The sequence below is a fragment of the Elephantulus edwardii genome, unplaced genomic scaffold (genome assembly GCF_000299155.1).
Source record: "Elephantulus edwardii isolate Elephantulus edwardi_28Jun2011 unplaced genomic scaffold, EleEdw1.0 scaffold00006, whole genome shotgun sequence".
In the NCBI taxonomy this organism is placed as follows: Eukaryota; Metazoa; Chordata; class Mammalia; order Macroscelidea; family Macroscelididae; genus Elephantulus; species Elephantulus edwardii.
This window is the reverse complement of record NW_006399756.1, coordinates 28,452,040-28,478,235: the sequence shown is the minus strand read 5'-3', so window position 1 is coordinate 28,478,235 and position 26,196 is coordinate 28,452,040. Positions and strand designations below refer to the sequence as shown.

General features: G+C 48.5%; 3 protein-coding genes across 5 annotated transcripts in view; 2 read left to right on the top strand and 1 right to left on the bottom strand.

Moving 5' to 3' along the window:
- Positions 1–9,307: 9,307 nt before the first annotated feature.
- On the top strand, positions 9,308–15,060 carry TMEM180 (transmembrane protein 180). The gene is made up of 8 exons (XM_006879981.1): positions 9,308–9,548; positions 9,969–10,051; positions 10,606–11,058; positions 11,211–11,334; positions 11,881–11,977; positions 12,505–12,676; positions 12,757–12,950; positions 14,750–15,060. Exons 1-8 carry the CDS (start codon positions 9,387–9,389, stop codon positions 15,010–15,012), a joined length of 1,548 nt encoding a protein of 515 aa, XP_006880043.1. The 5' UTR covers positions 9,308–9,386; the 3' UTR covers positions 15,013–15,060.
- A 3,632-nt stretch (positions 15,061–18,692) lies between these two features.
- ACTR1A (ARP1 actin-related protein 1 homolog A, centractin alpha (yeast)) overlaps positions 18,693–26,196 on the bottom strand; it is a 19,752-nt gene continuing 12,248 nt past the window's right edge. The window contains exons 2-10 of one of the 3 annotated variants that reach the window (XM_006879979.1): positions 25,699–25,774; positions 24,883–25,008; positions 23,506–23,630; positions 22,214–22,430; positions 21,237–21,329; positions 20,500–20,674; positions 20,340–20,401; positions 19,255–19,295; positions 18,729–19,093 (exon numbers count right to left, since the gene is read on the bottom strand). In XM_006879979.1, the coding sequence (XP_006880041.1) occupies positions 18,991–19,093; positions 19,255–19,295; positions 20,340–20,401; positions 20,500–20,674; positions 21,237–21,329; positions 22,214–22,430; positions 23,506–23,630; positions 24,883–25,008; positions 25,699–25,746 (990 nt within the window). In that variant the 5' untranslated portion in view covers positions 25,747–25,774 and the 3' untranslated portion in view covers positions 18,729–18,990. Of the gene's footprint in view, positions 19,094–19,254; positions 19,296–20,339; positions 20,402–20,499; positions 20,675–21,236; positions 21,330–22,213; positions 22,431–23,505; positions 23,631–24,882; positions 25,009–25,698; positions 25,775–26,196 lie in introns of all 3 variants that reach the window. The other 2 variants (XM_006879978.1, XM_006879980.1) reach the window with 2 other exon arrangements.
- On the top strand, positions 23,700–24,623 carry LOC102863544 (single-stranded DNA-binding protein, mitochondrial-like). The gene is made up of 2 exons (XM_006880099.1): positions 23,700–23,707; positions 24,443–24,623. The coding sequence occupies exons 1-2, from the start codon at positions 23,700–23,702 to the stop codon at positions 24,621–24,623; spliced, it is 189 nt and encodes a 62-aa protein (XP_006880161.1).

Here is a 26,196-nt window from a genome sequence, read left to right as displayed (position 1 = left end):
TCTGACTCATCAGCATACAACAAGAAGCCACCAGAGATTCCTCAAAGTACAGCCATATTGAAAGAACAACTGCACATATGCTTAGTTACCCTAATCCCTCCCACATGAGCTAAGCCCAGGTGATCCCTCCTCCTGCATGAATAAACAGGATCTTTTCCTTTTGTTAAATTTATTAAATTTATTTTATTTTATTTTTTGTGCATGTACCATCAAATCAGATCTGACTGGTACAGGAGGAGATTGCCCCTCCTTCTCCAGCAGAGCATCTGGTGGATTTGAACTGATCTTTTCCTTTTGATATGTTAACTTGTAAAATCTTACCCACTGTGAATAAACATGATATCCTTTCTGCAACTGCCTCAAGAGCATTTAAAATAATCTCTTCCTGCTTTGCTGGAGAAATTATTGGCTAGTCCTGCCTGTCCTTCTATCTCTCACATTAGAAATTATTTTTCCTAATAAACTGCTTGCCTAGAAAACCCTGGGCTTCTGTTTTGCAATTATTACTTAACAGGAAAAAGAACTCAAATTTAAGGAGTTGAACTAGGGACATTTTATTGGTGAGCACATATAGGGAATAGTCTGGTTACAGACATCTTTGTTGCATAAGAGTCACTGCGTATCTTTGAATTTCACTTTCTTCATCTGTAAAGTGGCGATATTGTTGTGAGGTGCTGTTGAATTGACCAGGACTCAGAGCAATCCTCTGAACAAAGGATCTGAACCCTGCCATATCCTGGGCCACCTTCAACATTTCTGATATAGTTGAGTCCATTATTATAGTCATTGGGTCAATACATCTTGTTGAGGGTCTTCCTCTCTTCTGTTGACCTTTCCAAGCATAAAGTCTTTCCCATCTCCTAACAATATGCCCAAAATATGTGGGATGAAGTTTCATCATCCTCGCTTTTAAGGAGCTCCCTGATCGCACTTTTTCCAAGATATATTTATTTGTTTGTTCTTTTGGCCTTAACATTATTTAAGGAAGATGAGACTCTTACTGTTTGTCCTGTACTGTGTTAATCATCTCTAAAAGAACATTACCAGGATGCATTCTTACATCAACCCGAGAGTTGTTGCATTAGATACCATTGAGTCAGAACTGACCCATAGCTGACCCTCCAGTGGGTTTTCAAAGGCAGTACCTTTTATGGGAGTTGATTGACCATCTTTCTCCCATAGATTCAAATTGTGGGCCTTCAGGTTGAGAGTGCAGCTCTTTACCTCTAGGCCACCAGTGATGTTATTAAAGTGGAAATCCTAACACCTAACTCCCAGGGGTGATGTGGGAACTGGACATGATACGGTCCTTTTGCAATTGTTAGGACACTATGGGATAAAGAGAACACTGGTGAGTTCTGGTGGCATAGTGGCAAGAAGCTGTGCTGCACGAGGTTTGAATCAGCACCCACTCCATGGGAGGATTGGCCATCTCCTCGGTGATTTATTGCCTCTGAAAACTTGCCAGAGGGTCAGCTATGGGTTGGGTCTGACTCAGTGATACACAACAAATGACAACAACAGGATAAAATAATAAGCACTGTTTTCCTTATATATTTTAAGTTACTTTTATTAATGGAAGTAGCCCTGCTGGCATAGTATATTTCATGTTCGCTGCTAACCAAGGGGTAAATGGTTTGAGTTCAACAGCTGCTGTCTGGGAAAAAGATGGACAGTCTTTTCCAGTAAAGACTTAAAACCATGGAATGATGGAGAGTCATTGGATATTGGAGCTGCCTCCATGGTGGTGGATTCTGGGATTATGAATAGAGATACAGTGGTTAAGTACTCACCTCCCAACCAAATGGTTGGTGTTTCAAAACTACCAATCATTCCAGAGGAAAAAGATAAGACAGCGGAATCATTCCAGAGGAAAAAGATAAGACAGCGGAGAAACTATGGGTCAATTCTACTCTGTCCTATAGGATTGTTATGAGCCAGGATTCCACAAAAATGAGTTATTATTGAGGAATCTGGGCTACAGGTCTGGTTCCTATAGACCCTCCACTCCTCCATCCCTGGCTGCTGTGTTCTGCGCTGTGGTGTTTACACGTGAAGGACTCACAATGCAGTATCAGGAAGTCTTTCATCATGCCATTACCACCTTACATCTGCCTTCGCTGAACATCCACTCAGACCACAGGCAGGTGCTGAGCTCTCTTCATTCTATGACTTGATTTCAAAAGACATAGCCGTAAGCCTTCCTAGAGCTGAAAGAGAGCATGTGAGCTACAGAAATTCAGACAATTTGCCTCCTTCTTGCTGGTGTCCACTTTTTCTGGCCACTAAGGCTAGGCGCCCACGACAAAGATGGCGGCGGCGGGCTCAGGCCCGGTCACCTGCTCAAGCTGTGGTCTGGGAGCCGCAGGGAGCCAATCGCTGAGTGGGGGCGGAGGGAGCGGCTGGGGAAGGAGCCGCGAGCTGCGCGCAGGCGCACAAGCGCGCACCTGGCTCGGACAGCCCCCGGGTTCCTGCACGTTGGGGATGCCTGCGGTGAGCGCTGGCTGGCGACAGGGATTGGGGGCTGGAAGCGGGCCATACTGGGGATCTGCCAGGCTCAGATGAGAAGCCCAAGGGGATGGAAGTGCTCTCTGCTCCGTCAGTCATGGGGGCTGTCTGCACGGGTTTCCGAGGTCATCAGGTTGCAGATTGGAGGGTCCCTTGCGTGGGAGTGGGACACGCTGAGGTTCTAGGTGCGAGGGTGGAATCCTTTAGGTGTCAGGAATCCTGGGGTGTCAGGACTCATGGGTGCTGTGGATAAGGCTGAGACCCAAGCATTAGCATATGGATTTTGGCCCGGATAGCATTGTAGAACCACTTGGGGACCCTCAAAAACACCCATCCCGAGAGGTTCTGGTTTAATTGTCTTGAGTGGACTTTGGACGTCGGCATTATTGAATTGATTTTAGTTTGCAGTCGGGGTGGAGAATTGCTCCCCGAGTTTCACCACCAGTTATTGAGCAGAGTTCCTGGATTGATCCCAAATTCCTCAGGGGTTTGGGCGAAGTAGTCCCGAGGTAGAGGTGCTGACCCGTCACGGCTTTGGCAATGGAAGGGAGGGGAAGAGAGAAAATGGCACCCTCCTCATTTTCAACCTGAGGGGGAAGATGGTTCCACTAGTTTTTTCCCCAGCAGCCTCTATGCAGGCTCGACCCTCTATGGGCAGGCAGCAGACTGATCAGGAAACAGCTCAGGAGTGTGAAACAGGAAACACTGTAAACAAATCAGGAGGTCAGCTGCTTGCTGAGAAAAGAACACGCCTCTGGGAAGGGTTGTGTACTTTTCTACCTCATTCGTTCATTTGATATCCTGGATAGCAGGTAATGAAATTGTTCTTCCACTGCACAGGTGTGTTGGGATCCCATTAGTAACTGGTTAGTAATAAGGGGCAGGCCCAACTCCAAATCAGGTGTGCCTCTTGACCTTTCTCCTCTGCACTACTTTAAGTCCTTCAGAAGGGAATCAGAAGCAAACATCCAATCTCTTTGGCCCCTCACTCTAGGTCCAATCTTGGTTACCTTCACCAAATCCCTCAATCCTTCCTCAGCCTCCATCCACCATACATTGGCTTGTAGGTTGTCATTTTCATCCTTTCCCAGTTGCTTTTATCTCCCTTATGGCGCATGAAGAGATTTCACTGCCTAGCCGGGTGTTTTGTCCAAACGCATATCTGATTCTGATTTTGTTACACCACCACCCCATCATTGTTAACCTCTCTGCCTCTTCCTCTCTAACTACTACAGCCAAACTGAGCTGCAGCTAGGGGCACATGGGGCCTGGTGATGACCATTCACCTGTGGCTGCAGCTGATCTTCATAGAGTTAGGGCCATTTTAGGTGAGCTCTGGTGGCCTGCTGGCAAGAAGCTGCACTATAATCTCAAAGGCTTGCAGTTCAAGGCCACCAGTTGCTCTGTAGGAGGAGGGTCAGCTATGAGTCATTTCTAGTTCGATGGTACACCAGGTCACCTTGGCCTTTTAGGGGCAGTCCAATCCAGTTGAACACTTGCACGGTGGGAGAGAAGGCTGATAAGGGGGGGGGGGCTCCCTTTAAGGAGCTTGTGATATGGAGGAAAAAAGAGGGAAGCATTTCATGATTAGTAAAGGTGATGAGGAATCTGAAGATGGGAAAGAATGCTGGATATACTTGGGGAATCTTGGTGGCACTGAACTTGACCTTGTGTGGGCAGGATTTGATAAGCTGGTGGTAGGAGGGGATACTGTGAAAAAGGTTTGAGATATTTTTTGAAGTCAGAAACACATACTTGAACCTTGACTCTAGCACCTAATGGTTTAATGATTTGGGGTTGCTTACTCAATATTCAAGGTCTTATTTCCTTTATAAAATAGGAATGGAAAATATTAAACCAGTTGTAGGGATTCATGGTGATAGATGTAAAAGGCAGACATCACCTGTATGTATATATGTATGTATGTGTGTATAAATATATATGCTTGAGAAATAGTATCTTGTTACACCTGTTGTTAGTTGGTTTCAAGTTGAGTATGACTCATAACAATCCTATGAACAGCAGACCTGAACCCTCCCTTATCTTGGGCCATCCTTGTCATCTCTGACACACTTAAGCCCATTGTGACACCTTGGGTATTTTATTTATTTATGTATGTTGGGTTTTTTTTTAATTTGAAAGTTTATAAATCATGCTGGTTTTTCATTTGATCATTTATACACATTTTAATAACACTGGTTACAATAGGGAGCTCTGGTGGCCTAGTGGTTAGGAATTCCACTGTCTACCCAAAGTCACATGTTTTGAGTCTGTCAGTTGCTCCATGGGAGAAAGATGGGAAGTCTTCTCTCCGATGTGATAAACTGCCTCTGAAAACTCATTGGAGAGTCAGCCCTGAGTCAGTCCTGACTTGACAGTATACAACAATGACAGTAAATTAATAAAATTAGCTATAATGTTCTCTAGATGTGTCTGTGTTATGCTGTATCTCATTATTTTTCACGGTTGCATAGTATTCCACTGTGTGCATGTACCATAGTTTCTTTATCTGTTTGTCCATTGATGGACACTTGGACTGTGACAATCTCTTTGCTACTGTAAATCAAGGATTCCTTTCAGTCTCTATGCTGCAGGGAACATGGGTGTGCATATATCTGTTTTTGTGGCAGCTTGTCTTTGGGATATATACCTAAAGCTAGGGTATTTTAGAGAGAAGGAATAGCATAGACAAAGAAGTGGAGATGGCGCTTGAATGTTTTTGAGGAATGGCAGATGAGAGGGTCCAAGATATTTCAATAAGTAGAGGCATTGATTTTGGGTTCTGAAAAGACAGTTTTATTCATGGATTTGGTTGTTGGCAGACATGGACCAAAGTAAAGAACACAACCAACTTCAGTTGCATGAAAAAGAATAGTAGCTACTGTTTATTGTGGGCCTTCTGTGTGTACCAGGCACTATGCTGGTTTCTTTTTAGACCTTTCATGTTTCAGCCTCACAGCAACTCTAAGGTTGGCATTCTTATTCCCCACTTTGTTTAGGAGACTGAGGTCCGATGAGAGTGGTTGTTAGGAGGCTGAGGTCCAATGAGAGTGGTTCTTGTTATGTGCTGTCCCGTTGACTACTACTCATAGTAACCCTATCTTGAGAGAGTAGAGACTGGCTGAAAGCCACACAGCTAAGACCCTAACAAGTAGATGGGGTAGGGGAATGTCTAAAAGCCCCTAAAGGCCACCAGGTAGGCTTTCCTGCAAAGTGCCAAGGGGCGGGTGGAGTTGGTTGTAGGTTACAGGATAGCTCACCAGGTTATGCAACTGCAGCTGTCTTCGCTGAGAGAGGTGGAGCTGTTTGCTGCTGGAGTGGATTGAGGGAGGCGGAGAAGCCTAGTTGGGGAGACTGTTTCCTGATGGAGGAGAGGAATGTGAACAAATTGTTCTGAAGCGGCCCTGACCCTCTATCTCCCAGCTCCTTCTCATGGGTAGTGGCTTACCTGAACAGGCTGCATTGCTTTGAGTTTGTATTTGCAGTGGGGGGCTTGTCTCTGACGTTTCCAAACATTGTATGTGGCACCTACACCTGTAGGGAGCTCTGGAGTGCACTATCTACATGAGGTATGTGGTTTGAATCCACCAGAATTCTCTGCAACAGAAAGATGAGCAGTCTCCTCCCATGAAGTTTACGGCCTCTGAAAACCCACAAGAAGGTCAGCCATGAGTCGATTCCAATGACTCAATCTACTAAACAACCACCTATACCAATAGGCCCCTCTTCTCACTTTTCCTATTGTCCTCTGGCGCAGGGGCTGCTTCTCAGGGTATCGATCCTCTTGTGCCTGCCCTGGTCTGTTGTAAATGATCCTAAGGGGAGAAAACAAGTTCCAAAACACCTTCCATGTGTCAGGCACTATATGGAGACTTCCGGACATCAGGGTTTTTTTGTTTATTAATTTTTTTTATTATTTGTGTGTGTGTGTACCGTCAAATTGGATATGACTGGTACAGGAAGAGATTGTCCCTCCTTCTCCAGCAGAGCATCTGGTGGATCTGAGCCATATACGTCTGGGATTGTAGTGCAGCTTCTTGCCACGAGGCCACCAGAGCTCCTTTGCAACTCATCGTTTGATTTCCTGATTGCTGGTGCTAAGTAAGAGTGTTGACTGTGGATCCGAGCAAGATGAAATTGTTAACGACCTCAGTCTTTTATTCATCTATCATGATGCTGCCAGTTGGCCTACTGTTGAGAAACTTTATTTTCCTGATGTTGAGATGAAATCTGTATTGAAGACTGCAGTCTTTGACCTTCTGCATCAAACACTTCAAGTCCTCCTTAGATTTGGGAAGCCAAAATTGTGTTATCTGCATAACGCAGGTTATTGATAAGCCTTCTTCCGATCCTAATGCCACTCTTCTTCAAAAAGGCCAGCTTCCTGAATGTATAAATTAATGAACAATATCATTCATTCACATTCAAGCAAAATCTATTGAAGATTGTTTTTAAAAAAAGTTTACTAGAAGAAGATATTGACAGAGAACTTCCTGCCAGAAATACATGCTGGGTTTAGAAGAAGCTGTGACCCTAGGGATATCATTGCTAATATCATGGATCTTGGCTGAAAGCAGAAAGTACCAGAAGAATGTTCATTTGTGTTTTATTGACTATGCAAATGCATTTGGCTGTGTGGATCACAACAAATTGAGAAGAATGGGAATCCCAGAACACTTGATTGTGCTCATGCAAAGCCTGTACATAGACCATGAATCTGTTGTCTGGACAGAGCAAGAGAACAGTCCATGATTTAAGATCAAGAAAGGAGTATGTCAGGGATGTGTCCTCTCTCAGTCATTTTCTTTCTTTTCTCTCTCTCTCTTTTTTAATGAGGCTAGGGGCAAGTTTGGAATGGGAGCCCCAGGAATCCCTGAAGGTCAGTCCCTAGAATGTACATATTAATCTAGGGCTGCTGTAACAAAGTTGTCACAAACTGGGTGGTTTAAAACAATAGAATTCTATTCTTTCACAGTTCTGGAAGCTGGAAATCTGAACTCAAGGTTTCTACAGGGCCATGCTGCCTGAGAAGGTTCTAGGGAAATTCTTTGCTTGCCCCATCCTAACTCCTGATGGTTGCTGGCAGTCCTTGGTAGTCTTTGGCTGTAGCTGTAGTATAATTTCTGCTGTCTTCTTCACCTGGCCCTCCTTCCTCTGTGTATATGTTTGTGTGTGTGTGTGCGCGCGTGCGTGCGTGCATGCGTGCATGCAAGAAAGAGTTTCTCTCTTCTTTTTAAGACTTCAGTCACTGGATTAAGGCCCACCCTGATCCAGGATAATTTTATCTTAATTTGGCATTTCACCTCATTTTATCTTCCTTTCTAGACAAGGCCACATGGAATGCTGGGCGTATGACCTGTACATATCTTTCTTTCTTTTTTTTTTGAGACACAGCACAACCCACAGCAAGGTGTTGGAGAAGGAAACTCCCATAGCTTCCCTCTGGAGCTCAAGCAAACACACATGGGAATTATTTTTCTGAAAAAACAAGACAAAACAAAACAGCAGTTTTGAGTTTAAAAATGTGAGTGACAGACAGGCCTGCACATGGCCTGAAGTGTGTTCATGGACCTCACCTGGGAGTGTGTTAGAAATCCCCTGACTGGGTCAGCACCTTTTGACAGAGTTTAACCGTTTAACAGAGCCCTGGTGGCTGGGGCAGATTCTAGTTGGAGGAGTCATGCTCTCTAAGAGTCTTGACTTTGGATGCTTTTTCTCTGGTCATTGTAACCTTGTGCACATGTCGGCCTGGTTGGAGCCAGGCACTCACGTGCTTTGTTCTCTTTTCTCGTATGTTCTCATCTTTCTTGCCCGTGTGGCATTGTTGCCCACATGCGCAGGCCCTTTCTCTGCAGTTCTGGAGACCAGGGAGCTTACTGGGCCAGCCCCTTTATTAGGCTCTTGGCCTCTGCCCAGCTTTTTTTCTGTTTATAAATGTTGCTGTCACAGATATCTTTACACATATCTTTGGGATAAATTCTTTAAGGTGAAATATGGGGATCAAAGGGTACAAGATCCTGTGAACTCATTCATTTTGTCACATCAGGAACAGCCATCCGAATTTCCCTTTCTCAGCACCAGTCTCTAGGACCCTCCCTATTGACTAGGTTCAGTGGCTCAGTGGCCAAACAGGTTTATGGAGCCATATAGGCCAGAATTCAAATTTAATATCTTTTTTTTTTTTTGGTGGAGGGGTGCTGTGTGACCTTGAGCAAGTCACGTAACATCTCTGAGCTTGTTGTTGCTCGAATATAAAATCATAGTAGTAAAAAAAAAAAAAGAAAACCATAGTAGTGCTTTGAACTTTGTAGTGTTTTTTTGTAAAGATGGTAGTGACACCATCCACATCCATTTATGGGGCATTTATATGAGCTGCTTATTTAATCCTGATGCTTCCACTGTAGAGTAGCTGTGGTCATTTCCTTTTACTAGATACAGAAGGGGAAACTGAGTCTGGGTGAAGTAGACCATTGTTTTTTTGTAAAAACACTGGGCTCAATGCTGGTATTATCACCTCGGAATATTCTGTAGTGTGGAGAAAGATAATAAACACCCAGCTCGTGGCTTACAGCCTGGCTCAGCAGATACTAGGGCCCAGGCTTCTCTTCCCACGGGTTTTATCATTTTCTCTGGGTCACTCCCAGGGAAGGGGCACCTAGCCCAGCATTGTTTCAGCAGCACCTCATTGGTGAGTCCTTGACTTTATGTCAGACTTTCTCTTAGTGGAAGGGAGTTCTGAGGGACTCAAGGTGAGGGGCAGAATAGGCCCTGCTCCCTAATACAATTGGCTCCTTCTCCCCCAGGGACGAGGCTGGTGAGACCTCCCACAGCCATGAGGCCTCCGTCCTGAGGCTGAGGCTGGGGCTGACCGCCACGGGATGGCCCGACCCTTGGCTTGGTTGCTGGCCCTGCCTACCGCTGTGGTCTATGGCTCGCTGGCCCTCTTCATCTCCATCCTACACAATGTGTTCCTGCTCTACTATGTGGACACCTTCGTGTCAGTGTACAAGATCGACAAGACAGCCTTCTGGCTTGGAGAGGTAAGGGTCAGTGCTTGGTCGGCCAGCTCGGGGGAGCCTCAAGGATGCACATGTGGCCAGACAAATTGTGGGTGCAATCTACCTAGGTGGGGGCATGGGCAGGTCAATGGTCCATGAGACTTAACAAGAGAGGTAGAGGCCTGGGTGACTCCTGCAGTGGACATTGGATTGGCCATGAGCTCAGCATTGATCTCTGTGATCACATATCTGATTTACAATATTCTACTCACAGATATTAATTTGTCAGTTGAGTTCTAGAGGGGTTCACTGGGGACAGTGGCTGGTAGAGTGGACATTAGCAGAGGCACTGACAGAGCAAAGTTTTGAAGGCAGCAAAGTGGGGCCATCTTTGAGCACTGGGAAGAGGTCTGGGACGAGGCTTCTTGGAGCCCACCTGCCACCCCTGCCCCCTGCCTGTAGACGGTGTTTCTCCTCTGGAACAGCCTCAACGACCCCCTCTTCGGCTGGCTCAGTGACCGCCGGTTCCTCAGCTCCCAGCCTCGGTTTGTATCTGGGGGGCAGTTCCCACCCTACCACATCCAGGGGGCTGGAGGATCTCTATCCGGATGGGGGGTGCGAGGGAGGAAGGGGAGTACTGTTTTCAGCTGTCTAGGCCTCCTCTGCTCTTACGGTCCAAGCTGTCTTTGTCCAGTTTGGAGAAATGGCCATGACTAACCCTTACCTTGCTCATGGTGGGGGGTATCCACTCCCACCTTGAGCTGTGAACCAGAGCATTCCCTGCTGCTTCTGGCAGATTCCATTATCCCATCCTGCTTGGATCCCATCACTGTCCTATCCCCTGAGATGTGAGTATGCCACTGCCCTTTGGCCATCAGCAGTGGCACGCTGTCAGGGAAGAAATTTGGGCACAGGAGGCCTGTACTCCCTGGTCACTGTACTTCCTTAGATTAGAAGCTGGGGTCTGGGGTGGCAGGGGGCAGTATCTGGTGTTGGTCCCATATTTGGGCCTCCATCCCTCCTCTAGGATTTGGGACAGGGCAGCTGGAGCCTGCCAAGGCTGAAGGGCATCTCCCAACATCCCTGCTCTCCTTGGCAGGTTGGGCACCGGGCTCTCCTCGAAGGCCGTGATACTGGCACGGGTGCGGGCACTGGGCTGGCATGGACCTCTGCTGGCGTTGTCGTTCCTGGCCTTCTGGGTACCCTGGGCCCCGGCTGGCCTGCAGTTCTTGCTGTGTCTGTGCCTTTACGACGGCTTCCTGACCCTTGTGGACCTGCACCATCACGCCTTGCTGGCTGACCTGGCCCTTTCGGCCCATGACCGCACCCACCTCAACTTCTACTGTTCACTCTTCAGTGCTGCTGGCTCTCTCTCTGTCTTTGCTTCCTATGCCTTCTGGAACAAGGAGGACTTCTCCTCCTTCCGTGCCTTCTGTGTGGCACTGGCCGCTGGCTCTGGGCTGGGCTTTGTGGGGGCCATTCGGCTGTTGAGAAGGCGAGTTGAAGCAACTGGCAGGGAGCCAGGGTGTTCTGGCGTGGCTGTGGATGGCAGGTGAGTGGCCAGCCCTGATTCCGCAGGTCCCCACCATCATTCTGTAGAGTCTAGTGTCTTGGCTGGGTCCCTTGACTGATGGGTGTCTGTTCAGAGTCAGGGAATGGCTCTGGCCAGTCCCGGGTAGGTCTCAACTCCTTTCTGCCCTGTAGCCTGTGTGGAGAGGAACTGCTTGTGGGCACCAAGGAAGCTGGCGGCATCACCTTGGGCCAGTATCTCCGGCAGCTGGCACGCCACCGGAACTTCCTGTGGTTCGTGGGCATGGACCTGGTGCAGGTATGGGAAGCAGCCCCTTCCCAGGATGGCTGGGGAATGAGGTTCCTCAAGAGCTGGGCGGTCAATTCTGGGTCTCATGTGAGGACTGTTGAATGGTTCTATCAAAGGAACACAGGGAGACTGGGATTTGAACACCTAACTGCCCATGTGATCTGAGGCAGGTCTCTGCCTCTCTGGGCAGCATTGGCCTCGCCTGTAAAGTGAGGATTTGTGAGCCTAGGGGCTATAGGTGATCTAAGTGTCACACTTAAAACACATGATGTATTTAAGATATCCACATTTAGAAAGAAATTGTGAAATTGTTTTATCACTATGTATTTATTAAAACGTTTTTAACGAAAAAGAAAAACTTAATTGCTTTCATTACTATTTTATCATGCCTGCTGAATTTTTAGCATAGGTAGATGAAAAAGCAGGGATTTTATTCCAGCATATTCCATGTTGAGGGACATGGAGATAAAGACCTGCTCTCCTTGCTGCTCTGAGGACCGAGGAAAGCATGCGGGCTCCCCTCCCAGCCCCCTCATGGCCCCCGTTGGGTTGCAGGTCTTTCACTGCCACTTCAACAGCAACTTCTTCCCTCTGTTCTTGGAGCATCTCTTGTCAGACCACATCTCCCTGTCCACGGGCTCTTTCCTGTTGGGTGAGTGTCTTAGGCTGGAAGGACAGAGGCTTGTAGGCTAGAACCAGTAGGGGTCCCCTGGGGGTCAGAGGGCAAGGATGACAGCTGTGATGGCTGCATCTCTGGCCCTGAGTTGTTACCCAGAAGAAGGGGTGGGATCCCATGGCAGTAGTTAGCCCATGGGTGCTGGTATCACACAAGGATGACGAGGTGCAGTACTGGTTAACATGGGGAGCTGTTGTCTGATAGGTGGCCGGGGTGGGGGGAGGTATAGCGGGGCACATGCACGAGGACTGCCTTACTCCTCTGTGATCTTGGGGATGTCATTTAATCATTTGTGGCCTTGAGGTCTCATCTGTAAAGTAGGGATAATAGTATTTGCCTCAAAGGGTTGAGAGGATTGAACGAAAGCGTGATTAGTAAGCTCTTAGCCCAGAACCTGCCTGGCACGATGTTAGTGTCCAGTGCATCTAAAGTGATTACTGAGTGTTAAAACATTGATCGACCGTGGCGGCGCCCCCTCACGATGCTGGGCCCGTTCTTCACAGGCATCTCCTATGTCGCGCCACATCTCAACAATCTCTATTTCCTCCCACTGTGCCGGCGCTGGGGTGTCTACGCTGTGGTGCGGGGCCTCTTCCTGCTCAAGCTGGGCCTTAGCCTGCTCATGCTGTTGGCTGGCCCTGACTGCCCCAGCCTGCTCTGCTTCTTCATTGCCAGGTATGCCGGCCCCACCTTCTCTCACCCTCGCACACCTGTCCCACCCCCTCACACCTGACCTTCTCCTTCCCCACCCGCAGTAACCGTGTCTTCACGGAGGGCACCTGTAAGCTGTTGACCTTAGTGGTCACTGACCTGGTGGATGAGGACCTGGTGCTGAATCACCGCAAGCAGGCAGCTTCAGCTCTCCTCTTTGGCATGGTTGCCCTGGTGACCAAGCCAGGCCAGACCTTTGCCCCACTTCTGGGCACCTGGCTGCTCTGCTTCTACACAGGTGAGGATTCTAGGACTGGCAAGGGATTCTTGAGATTCTTAGGGGTGCATTACCCGGAGCATCAACTTATAAGCCTGAAATCTGGGTCCAGTGGGGGAGAGAGAATGGAAGTGCCTAACAGACTGGCCCTGGGCCACCTGGGGCTAACCGTCCTCCTCTCTTCCTTCCCATGTGGGTTGAGGGGTCTCAGACCCTCCATTCTCTCCACTGTTCATTCATTCAAGTGGACACAGAATGAATACCTTCTCTGTCCCAGAAGTTTCGCAAGGTGCTAGGGAAGTAACAAGGAATAAGTCTTTGCTATCATGACGGTAGGGCTTAAAATAAAACAGTCAAGCAAACTATCAGGTGGGTGATAAGTGCTATGAAAAAAATAGACACAAATATAGTATGACTGAGTGTGGTCAGGGAAGGCCTCGTGGAGGAAGTGATGATCAAGATGTGAGCTGAGTGACAAATAGATGGGTCTCACAAAGATTTCAGGGAATGCTGGGTGGTGGGAAACCTTAAGTGGAGAGACCCAAGGTATCAGGAGTATTTAGGAGGTGAATCTGGAGTAGTGAAGAAAATAGCTTTGCAGATCACGGCAGGGTTTAGAGTTTATTCCTGTCTAAGGACACTCTTGGAAGAGGTTTGTTGGTTGGTTTTTTGGGGGGTTTGGTGTTTTGCTGGTTTTTGTGGGTTTTTTTTTCCTTGTGTACTGTCAAACTGGATGAGACTGGCACAGGAGGAGATTGCCCCTCATTCTTCAGTGGAGCATTTGGTGGTTTCAAACCATGCACCTTTGGGATTGCAGCACAGCTTTTTGCCCCTAGGCCACCAGAGCTCCCTGGAAGAGTTTTAAGCAGAGGATTTACATAGTCTGGTTTCTCTTTAGATAGATACAGATATATATAGAGGGACTTATATATACAGATATATGTATGAATATTAATATCTATATATGTATACGTAGTTTTGTTGAGCATATACATAGCAAAACATATGCTGACCTAGCAGTTTCTGCATGCATAATTCAGTGATATTGATGACATTCTTGGAATCGTACATCCATTTTCATTCTCCTCTTCTGAATTGTTTCTCTCTCCCCGTCAAGGTTGCTATCTTAAGTTTTCAAGCTGCTTTTGTTAACTTAGGAACCTTGGGGGCATTACATGGTGGGCTGCCAGTCAGGTTGGTGGTTCACATTTCTCAGGTGCTCCATGGGAGAGGGATAGACCATCTCCTTTCATAAAACTGTTTCACCCCAGAGCCCAACAGAGGGTGACCTTGAGTTAGACTCCAAGTTAAGCGGGCATGGTTTAGCTCTTAGAGGCTGTAATATTCAAGGCAGACCTTTTTCAGTAGTGAAGTAGCTAAGCTTTTGTTCAGTTTTGAGATGACTTCGAGGGACATTGAAGGTTTAGAGATTATTTCTGGGCTGTTTCCGGAGTTCATCCAGCCTCCATGGATTGTGGAGTCTGGTCATCATTTCGACGCCCCTTCACATTGGCTGTTGGAGACTGGATGGTGTGGAGGCCATGTGGGAACACAGCACTGGCTGTGGCAGAGGCCATAGAGGTTCGGGCCAGGAGTGGTGGCAGGGGAGCTGGAAATAAGTGGATGAAGGAATCTGAGGAGTCAAGGGCAACTTTGAGGTTTTTGGCCCAAGTTACTGAGTGGACGGAGGAGTCCTCTGAGAAGGGAAGAATAGGGGAGGGGCAGATGTAGAGAAAGAAATCAAGCGTTGATATCTTCACTGCCCCACTGTGGGCGTTGAGGGAGCAGGGCTGATGGTGTCTTCTGTGCTTTCATCCTAGGTCATGACCTCTTCCAGCAGGCCCCACTCACCCCTATGGGGAGTGCGCAGCCCTGGCCAGAGCCCCCGGCCCCACCCCCGGCTCAAGCCCCGACGCTTCGCCAGGGCTGCTTCTACCTGCTGGTGCTGGTGCCCATTATCTGTGCCCTGCTGCAGCTGTTCACCTGGTCTCAGTTCACACTGCACGGGAGACACCTGCATGCGGTCAAAGCCCAGCGCCAGAACCTGTCACAGGCCCAGACCCAGGATGTGAAGACGGTGTGAGCAGGGAGGACACTGCCCAGTCCTTAGGAGGAGCCTCTCTGCCAGCCTGGCATCCTGCGCCTCTGCCCTCCTCGGGTGCAGCCCAGAGGACAGATGGCAGCCTGGGAGTGCCTGGAGCTGAGCCAGCAGTGCCATAGGGGTCACAGTTCCTGCTTGACTGACTTGGCCAGCTTGGCAGGGCTGATGTATGTGCTCAGGGATCTGTTCCCCCTGAGGGGACAGGAAGAAAGAAGAGGACCAAGAAAAGATGGGGCTGCTCTGTGGTGCCCATGGGGTTCCTGTAGGGCACAGCACCTCTGCCTGGCGGAGGAGGCCTCTCTCGTGAGCTCAGGAGCCACAACTGATCATGCAGCTGTGTCTTCTGTCCAGTGCGTGCACGCTGCCTGCTGGGCCCTCCTCTGCCCTCTGGTGGTCTCTTGGAGCTCTGACAGTAGCACACCCCATTTCTGGCTTCTGTAGGGCTTCCACGCCTTCATCCCCCCCCATCTGAAGGGGTTCATTTGATACAGACTGATTAAAGGCAGTCATTTGTACTTCAGGTCTGTGCGGTGTACACTTGTGGTCTGGTGATGGGGTTGGGAGTACAAGAACTGTCAATAGAAAATGCATGCTGAGAGCATCTTCCCACATTTCACTAATACCTGTATCACTTCCTGAGGTCCCAGTGAGAAAATGCAGCTTGGAAGGTGCACAAGGGCTTGGAATGAAAAGACCTCCAGGCCTGGGAGTCCCAGGACACTTGCCATGTGTTCTGCTGAACACCAAAGCCAAGGAAGAGATTCTCAATTCTAGAGTTACTTTTTGATATATTGTTAAGTGACATAGAGTTGCCGGCACCTCATAGTGACAACTGGTCTGAAGCCTGCCTTGAGTCTGACCACACACCTACCCTCATTACCCCAGTTACTGTTATCAGTCCATCAATTCTGGGGTCTTCCTCTCCTGTGCTGTCTCTCCACCCTTCTGAGCACGATGTCCTTCTCCAAGGGCCAGTCCTTCCTGGCCATGTGTCCAAAGTATGTGAGATGGAGCTTCCATTTCTTTCTTAATGACGTCGTGTTTTCCTACTTCATGCTTCTCACATTTAGTCATTAGTGGTTCCTTGCAACTGTTGTTCCTCCTTTGTGTTTCCAAATTTGTGGGGTCCGCCTCAGGTGCCAGATCGGCTAAGTGTGCTCTGTTGTACACAGGGTTTTCAAAGGGCTGTTATTTCAAGCTGACCCTCCAGCTGTGAATCACACCGATTACCCATCGTCCTCCCATGGGTGGATTCAAACCACTTGTTTTTGAGTTGGCAGTACCACTGATTTATGAGTCCTACTCCCACAGATACTGGGTCTAGAACTTGACCCGGGCACTGGGTTTTTTTAAAGCTGTCAGCGATGATCCTGTGCAGGTAGGGTTGAGAACTGCTGTGGCTTCAGGCCGGCATTCCTCAGCTGAGCACTAGGGATGAGTGGGGCGGGTTATGTCTTTGTTGTGGATGTCCAGCAGTAAGTGCACTGGCCTCTACTCCCTTAAACTGCCAGTAGCCCCCACCCCCAGCTGTGAAAACCATGTCTCCAGACAGTGTCCAATGTGTCCTGAGGGGCAGAATTACTCCCAGTTGAGAACCACAGTGGCGTTTTTTTGAGATGTGCTTAGGGGCTGTACAGGTGGGGTTCCAATGTTAGCTTTTAAAGGGCATAATTGTTCTGTGGAAAAAGGTTAATCTGTGGCTCTATTTCCTGACCTGCACATGACTTATATTTGTAAAGTGCTTGGCAATTATTTTTCCCATATGTGGCTTTGAAAGAACTGATTATTCAAGAGTAAGTTCTAGAAACTACATTTTAACAAGTTTCCAAGATACACATTAAAAGTTTTGAGAACCCCTTATTTCAGATGTCAAAAGCTGGGTGGTGGAGATCCTCAGTTGGACTTTAGGGGGGAATCCTCTATTTCTATGCATCCGTACACCTGACAGGGAGCTCTGGTAACCTTCTAGAGGCTACGGAGTTGTGCTTCTAACCCAGAGGCTGAGATGGTTCAAATCCACCAGCTGTTCTGAGGAATAAAGAGGAGCAGCCTCCTCCTGTGTGATTTACAGCCTCTGAAAACCTGCTGGAGGGTCATCTCTTGAGTCGGTTCCAACTAGCAGCAATACACATGACAGACTTGGGCCTTGCTTGGGACAAATTTGGCTGGTGCAACAATGCCCTCTAGAGGTCAGACTAGGCCACTCAGCCTCAGCTTCAGGGACCCAACTCTTCCCATTTCCCCCTAGAACTGGCTGCAGACAAGAGCTGACAGGTCTATCGAACGACTTTATTTAAGTATACTGGGCCCCACCAGGCAATGTGGTTTGTGCGAGGCTGTGCGAGGGATAGGCTTGGGCTGAGAGAAGGGAGGTGAGCTGGTTAGCACACTGTAGTCCGAGGGTCGCCACATAGCTTTCACACACACCTGCTGCTGTGGCCCACATCTGGCAGGGGCCTTTGGTCATAGGATGGCATGGGGGACAATACTGCCTGGAATTTGGAACTGGGTGGGTTTTGGTGTCACCAGCCCCAGCCTTGCACCATGTGGGCTGAAAGGCCTTTGGACCGCTGCTGGGGGGCTGTCCAGTCCAGTGCAGGCACCTGGTCCTACTGGACCAGCGATGAGCTTGAGCCCATCAATCCTAGCGTTCTGGTCTGGCTCCCTCCCTCCCTCCCCAAACAGATCCAAAGTCAAGGATGGCACAAGATCAGCTCAGGGGGAACTTCTGCTTCTACAACTGAGCCCCCTTCCTCCACCCTGGGTCAACTAGAGTAGAAAAGGCAACTTGGTTAATGCCATTCTGATTGCAGCTCTTCTATCCCAAGACGGCTGACTCTCCAGCATCCCTTCTTACAAGGGGCTTCTGCCAAAGTGGTTCTCATTTCAGAAAATGCAACCGGCAGCCAGGCTATTGATTCCAGGGCAGTGAGCAAGTGGAAGGGAGAGAATGAAAGAAGCTGTGGAGTGTATTTGAGGATTGCCCCCAATCCCACACCAGCCCTGAGGCTTATGGGTATTGTCAGTGGGTACTGGAGTGGTGGGGCCCTGGACGCTACGCTAAGCTTAGGTGCTGTAAACTTTAGTGTGAACGGGGTGACTGGTGAGCAGGAGGCACTGAGCTCCAATCTCTTCAGTCCCCTTACTGAACAAACACTTTAATAAATAAAACTGAAGATGGCATTGACATAAGGATGGATGATAAACAAGTATTACAGGACCTGCAGCCAATAGGCTCCTTAAACTCTCCCAAGACCCCCTGGGTGGGGTTAGGGGCTGAGCCCCAACTCTGCAGCCCAGCAAAAATAGCACTGCTCCTGCTCTCCTCAAATGCTCAGTGTGGTCCTGGTCCCCGCGTGAACCTGAGAGCTCCTGCCCTCTCCCTGGCCCTAGAATCTTTGCAGCAGCTCCTGGAGTGCTCTTCCAGCTTCCCAAACCCAAGCCACACCAAATCCAGACAGAACTCAACCCTGGCTCCAGCCCTCAGCACTGATCACGAGGCATCGAGAGCAGAACAGGGGAGGCAGCAGCTATCTGGGACGGGCCACCCTGGAGGCTGAGGGGAGAGGCTAGCCCAGCCTGAAACAGGCAGCAGCAACATCTGGGAAGGGGTTGGGTTTATCTCCTGCCATGCCTCCCTCTGGTAGTAAACGTAGTCCCACACAGCCAGATAGATGCCCAGATGACAGGAGTGGGGCCCTCTGCCAGCACTCTTCCCTGTCAGGGCCAGTCAGTGGTCAACCCCAAGCCTCAGGCCATTGCCATCGTGGGTAATTCATCGTCCTTTCTGGGCCCGGGATCCCTGGGCCACACGGCACTCGAATATGCACACACACTCGTACCCACGCACCCACACACGCACTTGCATACACAGGCAGTTCCTTGCAAACACTCCGACTCAAGAAAGCGAGTTTTAAAGTGGAGTTAACTTCAGAGAGAGGTGATGATGATGTCCCAACATTAGAAGGTTTTCCTGTGGATGGATCGGGCACCATCCTCCTCATATTCCTTCTTGGAAACCCACATTTTCTTAAAGGTGTCCAGAGAGGCGAGGATAGAACCTCTGGAGTGAAGAGAATCCAAAGAAACAGTGTGAGAGAGTGGGTATCCCTACTTCAAGCCTGTCCCCATGGGGCCAACCCCCAGCTGACTTTTGGGAGAAAGGGATGTGGTGGTGAGGGGTAAGCTTCCTGCTCTACTCTTATTTTTAGATAATCTACTTACCCAATCCATGTAGAATACAGTCTCTCCTGAGGTGCAGATATCTGTAAGGTGAGTAGACACAGTATCTGAGACATTCACTCACCACCCTCTCTCCCCTCTAATGCCTGTTTTATTCCCCATCTTACTGCCTAAGGCAAAAAAAAAACCAAACCCTAAACTCAAACTCATTCAGTTGGGATCAACTCATGGTTGACCCTCCAGTGGGTTTTCACAGGTTGTAAATTGCATGGGAGGAGCCTGCCCATCTTTCTCGCCCCAGAAGGGTAGCTGCTGGATTCAAAGCACCAGAGGTGCCATCTGGGTTAGCAGCACAATGCCCTACAGGGCACGCTACCAGGGTCCCCCCAGTGGATGCACTTCCTTCAGCAGACAGAGTTCTGCTGGCCCTCCAGAAGCTCTGTGGCCTCTCTGAGCAGTAGGTAGATGAGTCAGGAGAATATTCATTTAGGGAGGCAGGCTTCTAGCAGCTCTAAGTGTCTATAGCTAAACAGGGAAGCTGCAGGCCCAGAGGGTATAGACTCCACGGCAGAAACGTCACCCTTCACTTAGGTTCCCTCCTTGCCTCAGGCTGGTCAACTCCCTTTCTCCCTTCTTTTTTTTTTAAATTTTTTTTAATTTTTATAATTTGTGTGTGTGTGTACTGTCAAATCAGATCTGACTGGCACAGGAGGAGATTGCCCCTCCTTCTCCAGCAGAGCATCTGGTGGATTCAAACCATATACCTCTGGGATTGCAGTGCAGCTTCTTGCTACTAGACCACCAGAGCTCCCTTCCGTTACTAAGTGGCTAGACTGTATTACAGGGAGCCCCCGGGCAGGGATGCAGAACCAACAAAAGTCAGTCTGCCATTTATATCATTTCTTGGCAAGACCACGTATGGAGTGCTCAGCTTAGGACCCTACCCTGGGGGTGGGTATTGGAACTGCCCCCCTGTCAAGTGAAGAGGGAGAAAGATAACGGGTCCCCCTCTGGGAGGGTGGTCTCAGGGTGCAGACTGAGAAACTGTTGCTAGGAGTCACACCACACAGCACTGCAGGTCCTTGGAGGCCTAGTCCCCCCAGGTCTGGTTCCTGCCATGCTCCTACCCTGATCTTCACGTCTTTCGGAGCCAGTTTCTTCACTTCACTCAATAGCCTGTCACCAAAACCTGCAGAGGCAGAAAAAGAGAATCTCAATTCTGAGTGTTGGCCCCACCCAGCAGGGTATGGAAAGTCCCTGAGGAAGGGCCCAGGAGCCAAGACCAACCTTTGAACAGGGTGGAGCCTCCAGAGAGGACGATGTTGGAGAAAAGTGTGCGCCTCAGGTCCATGTCCGACTTCTGGATGGCAAACACCAGGACCTCATGGATGCCCTCGCTCTCCTCGCCAATCAGGTCTGGCCTGAATAGCAGCTCGGGTGCCCGGAATCGGGAAGGACCTATCTGTAGGGTGGAGGGCCAGCTTCAGGCAGGGACTGCAGCTGAGGTCTTTTTTGGGGTGGGGAGTAAGAAATGGAAAAGCTCCTATGGCCAGTTAATTATAACCGGGGTCTTGAAGGCCAGGCTCAGGAAAGATCCAAAATGTCAAGGGCTTTGAGGAACAAAATATAAGATATAGAACCTCTGAGGAAACATTTAATCCTAGCTTTAGCATTTTTCAGCTAAGTAACCTTTGGCATTAATACCTGGACACATTCATTCATGTGGATTTCTTCTTCTTATCTGAGTTTCAGGAAGAGGTAGCTCAGTCCGAAGGCCACTTTATGCAGTGCCCATGAGAGGTCAAGGGCAGCACTGATCATCCCACTTCCTGATCCCATCCTGACCTGGGAAAGTACCTCTGGGGGCTCATCCCCTCCACACGAGGTGGAGGAAAAGTCCTTGCCACCTCCTTGTGCAGCACTGTGTTTGGTCCATCTGATGCCAATCTTCTCATGGTCAGGACAGCTGGGTCCAGAACCTTTGTGGGGTTAAGGAGAATGAGTGAAGAGGTCCAGTCACCTACCTCAATGGTGCTGCCATCAGGCAGGTAGTACTGAGCCTTCTCTGTCTCCAGTGTCTCATCCTTCTGAGGGTTTATGGACAGGTAGCAGGCTCGCTGCAGAACCAAGCACAACAGTCAGGCTGGTGGGAATCAAGGGCACACTTGGTCAAGGTCAGGGGGACCGGTGTGTTGCCACTGAAAATTGCCCTTCTCGAGGTCCTATGAGCTGCTGCCCACTAACTGGTGCAGGGAGCCCCCTCTGCTGACCTCCTCAGGGTCACAGTTCGAATGTGCTTTCTTAGCTGCTCTGCCTATTCCTGGTGGGCCAGCTTGGGACCCTGGATTTTTGGATCTGGAATTTTAAACCAGTGCTCAGTTTTAGCCCAGGCCCAGACAGCAGTTTCCTCATATTTCTCAGAAAGACTGTGGCTGAGCTCTTTCTATCTGGCTCAGAGGCTTCCCTGTAGCTTTTGGGGGAAAGTTCAGTTTATTTAAAAAGAAAAATGTCTCATGCCTTTTTGAGGATGTAAAAGAACATCTGTAGCTTATACTCAACTAAAGCCTTCAATCCACTGCAACTGACAGCAAGAGCAGAACTGCCCCACAGGGTTTGAAACACCATAAACGTGGAAGCTGACTGCTGCAGCTTTCTCCAATGCAGAGCTGGCTGGTGGGGTCACACTATTTTTTGGACAGTATCCAAGTGTTTTAAACCACAGTGCCAATATGAATCCTTGTAATTTACACCCAAGGTATAAAATTTAAAATGATAATGTAAGCCCATCGCCCTTCTAACTTAATAAAAAGCCGTTTCTGTTCCCCCCACCAGGTGGCAGCACATCAGGAAGGTGGACCTGTCAGTGTGTGGCTGGCAGCTTGGGAGAAAGGAGTCTGATCCTCAGGATGGAAACTAGCTTTGCTTCCCTTCACCCCCAGGTCACCCAGGATGCTCTCCTCCCATTCGGCACCACATGAAGGCCCCCTGGAGCAGCACTCACTTCTTTTATGGCTTTGACAATCTCGAACTCGGAGGATGAGTGGAAGTCATAGCCCTCTTTGCGCAGGTAGAGGCGAAGGAAGCGGGAGACATCACGGCCGGCAATGTCGATGCGCATGATAGAGTGGGGCATGGCAAAGCCCTCGTAGATGGGCACAGCATGGGTGACACCGTCCCCAGAATCCAGCACCACACCTGTGGTCCGACCTGTGGCGTAACTGAAGCAATGAGGACAAACTGTCACTATCCCTTGTCCCCTCAGCCTTGGAAGAAACACTTCTTTTTAGAGTTCGATCTGCTAATCCCAGTGGTGGGCTGCACTCTGCAAGGTGCTCCTTAGGCTGGCTGAGAACTAGGGATGCCTGAGCATGGAAGCAAGCCTCGAACTACCTGGAGAAAGGAGCGAGGCTCCTCCAAACTCCCTCCCCTGTGTCTAGAGGGTCTGGTCATCAACCACTCCAGGGGACTCGGCCAGAGGCAGAGTTTTCATGCTCTAGAGAAGGAAAGGACTCAAATGTCTACAGGGGCCAGACAAGTACATGAAAGGGGGAAAGGGAAAAGAGAATATTTTTCACCCCCATTAAAAACTAGATTTTCTTCCCCATATGGCCTTCTAGCTCTGTCTTTCGTTTTCTTTCTTTTGGCACACTAGGGCACAGACAGGTTTTTCTACTGAGACAGGAGGAAAAACTCAATTCTTTGATAAACAGCAACTGTCACATGCTGCCTCAGTGATGGAAAGGCAGCAGGGAATGGTGAACTATGTCATCTAAAAGGGCAGCTCCAGGTGACTTTTGCCCTAAAGAAATGCAAGCCAAGAATGATCAGGTTTTAAAAAAAAAATAGAATGATCAGGTTTTGCTATTTTTCAAGAGAGGCCTGAAACTGGATTTTGATATAAAATTCCCAAGTCTTTAAATGTTGGCTTGCTATTTTTTTGGTGGAGCCTAACAATTCCACCTGCAGGCCACCAGTGCATGATGTCTGCACTGGAAGCATGGCAGGAATGAGGGACCAGAGAAAAGGAGTGGGGTAGTACTTTCACCAGAGCTGTATTTCACAGGAGGCACTAAATAAATATTTGAACACATTACAGAGGCTCTATGGCCATGCTGTTGCAGCATGTGGCCTTCTCAGCAGGCTCAGGAGAGAGCCTTGGGCACCAAACTCTCCCTGTCCTGCCACCTTTAACCCTTCCCTAACAGGATACTCAAACTCCCCTGAACCAGCCTAACTTGAAGGAGAGTTAATTCTGCCCAAGCGGCTGGGCTGGCCAACCAGACTGCTACTCACAGGCTGAGCACAGCTTGCATGGAGATGAAAAGGGCTGGCACGTTGAAGGTCTCGAAGAAAACTTCTGCCGCTCGTTCCCGGTTTTTCCGTGGGTTTAAAGGTGCCTCCGTCAGGAGTACAGGATGCTGGTGAAAAAAAATGCCCAGGTGGCAATCAGGGAAGACCAGATCTGCATCCCTCATTAGTATTCAGCAATGCTCCTGTGTGACTAAGGGGCCACCTCTCACACTCCTTCCAAAAAAGCCAAGCTGGTTTATCACCTTCCTCTGCCACAGTCAGTTTCTCAACTTGGCAAATCCATGCCCTCTTTAAAGTCTCACTCTGTGCTTACTCTACCCCCTCACTTCCTTCTTGTCCTTTAAGATTATTATATAAATCCTACTCATTGCTGTGCTGCTGATTCAATTCCAAGTCAGAGGGGCCCTACAGAGGAGAACTATCCCATAGGGTTTCCAAAGCTGGAATCTTTACAAAAGCAGACAGTTACATCTTCCTCATGTGAAGGGGCTGGTGGGTTCAAACCACAGACCTTTCAGTTAGCTGCTGAGTGCTTAAACACTAAGCTACCAGAGCTCATTATATAGGCCCCTATATTTAGTACTCCTCCAACTGTCAAGAAGATTCTATTAAGCTCTAAATTCTGAATTATTATGATAAAAATCCTAAAATTTTTATGTTTCCAAAATTTTTACTATACTTTTTTTAACAGTGAACACATTCTTCCTCTGGAAATTCTGGAATTTTAGTAAGCATTTTCATTCACATTTCTGAGTTGATAGTTCCTTAGAAGTTACAGCATATATAGGCTCTGTAGTTCAAAGGACATGGATTTGACTCCCAGCTTTGCCACTTTATTCACTCTGTGATCTTAGAAATAGTACTTGTTTCCTTTGAACCTCTGTTACTTTGCTTGTAAAACGGAGACAAAACTACCTAGACCTCAAAGGAAAAGTGTGCGGGACGTCGCCTATCAGTATGTGAAGAAAGGGTCTCGAATATACATTGAAGGAAAGGTCGACTACGGCGAATACACAGACAAGAACAATGTGCGGAGACAGGCCACGACCATCATAGCAGATAACATATTTCTGAGTGACCAGACCAAGGAGAAGGTCTAGCCTGGACGTGTCTTCGTTGCCCTGATGGGACAGTCTCATTTCCAAATCATGTATAGTCTTTATAGGACAGAAATTAAAGTATCCTTTTGTAGAAAAAAAAAATCAAATAAGCCTGTCTGAAAACCATACGGCCTAGTTTCCAGCACACAGTAACCACTCAAATCCTCTTGGCAAGTTCTCAGCATCATAATCACCGAGGTTGAGATTTTGGCCAGTTCTGCATCCCTGTGTGAAAGGGGCTCACAAACAGGACCCTTACCTCTTCTGAGAAAGTCTGCAGCTGGTCCTTTGAATAGACGTACTGCCAGATGCGCTCCATGTCGTTCCAGTCCTTGACAATTCCATGCTCCATTGGGTAGCGGATGGAGAGCAGCCCTCGGTGCTCCTGGGGGCAGAGAGCAGGAAGTGGCAGCAGCAGTCAGCCTCTTAGCCAGGTACCTTGCTCTCCAAGAATGGTGCTGTGGCTGAGTTGGCAGGAGGTGGTTGCAAAGGGGCAGCCATACTCGGCTCTCTGAGCTCCCACTACGATGTGAAGGCTTTAGCTCTCACATCTGGACTAAAGAGAGATACCCATTCTCCTACAGACTGTCCTCCCTGCCCAAGCACCCAGCAAAGCAGAGGGTTTCTGCGTCTCCATGGGCCCTCAAGTGGCCCTAATATGAGAGACAGGAGGCACATCCTCACAGTGTGGTCCCAGAACATAATCTTCTGGCTCTTTTAACAATCTGGCTCCACCTCTAGGTCTCAGCACTGGGGCTAATGTTGGCAATAGTGATTGTGTTGTTCTGTTTACTACTGGCTGCCTGAGTGCTCTGCCAAAACTGCTAATTAACTCATCCCCAGGGTATCCCAGGCGGGATGTCCCTCTATGCTTCTGCCAAAAAAGATAACCAAGACAGTCATTGTAAGCACTAGCAAGGTAAGTGAGACAACAGAGAAAAAAGGATGAAGGAATATTTTAAGAGAATTGCTCCTTTTTCTCATGGCTGTATGTAAGCGCTGAGACTTCCCATGTGGTGAATAATGACAGTGCTTTGCTGGTTCTTGAAGCTTCTTTTGTTGGCCTACAATTTACCTCAGCTTTGGGACCAATGAAGATATCACCTTCAAGAGCGCCTGCCATGACACGCACATGCTTCGGTCTGCCCACACTGGAAGAGAGAGGCAGAGAGGGCTTTTACTTCTCACTTCAGGATGGACATGAGAAAGATGTACAGACGCACAGACTTAGCCGGGAAGGAAATCTCTGGGGAGTAAGGCTAAAGGTGATTTTTATTTTATACTTTGGGGCATTAAAAAAAAATTCTACAATGAACATGTAATCATTATAAACAATGAACAATATGCACACCCATGTTTATTGTGGCTTTGTTCACAATAGCAAGGAGTTGGAAACAACCCAGGTGCCCATCAACAAACAAATGAATAGAGCAGCTGTGGTATATTCACACAATGGAATACTACACACAATGAAAAAACAAGGAACTCATGCAATATTATTCAAAATGGGTAACCCTGGAGGACATTATGTTGAGTGAAATATCTCAGTCACACAAGGACAAATACTGCATGG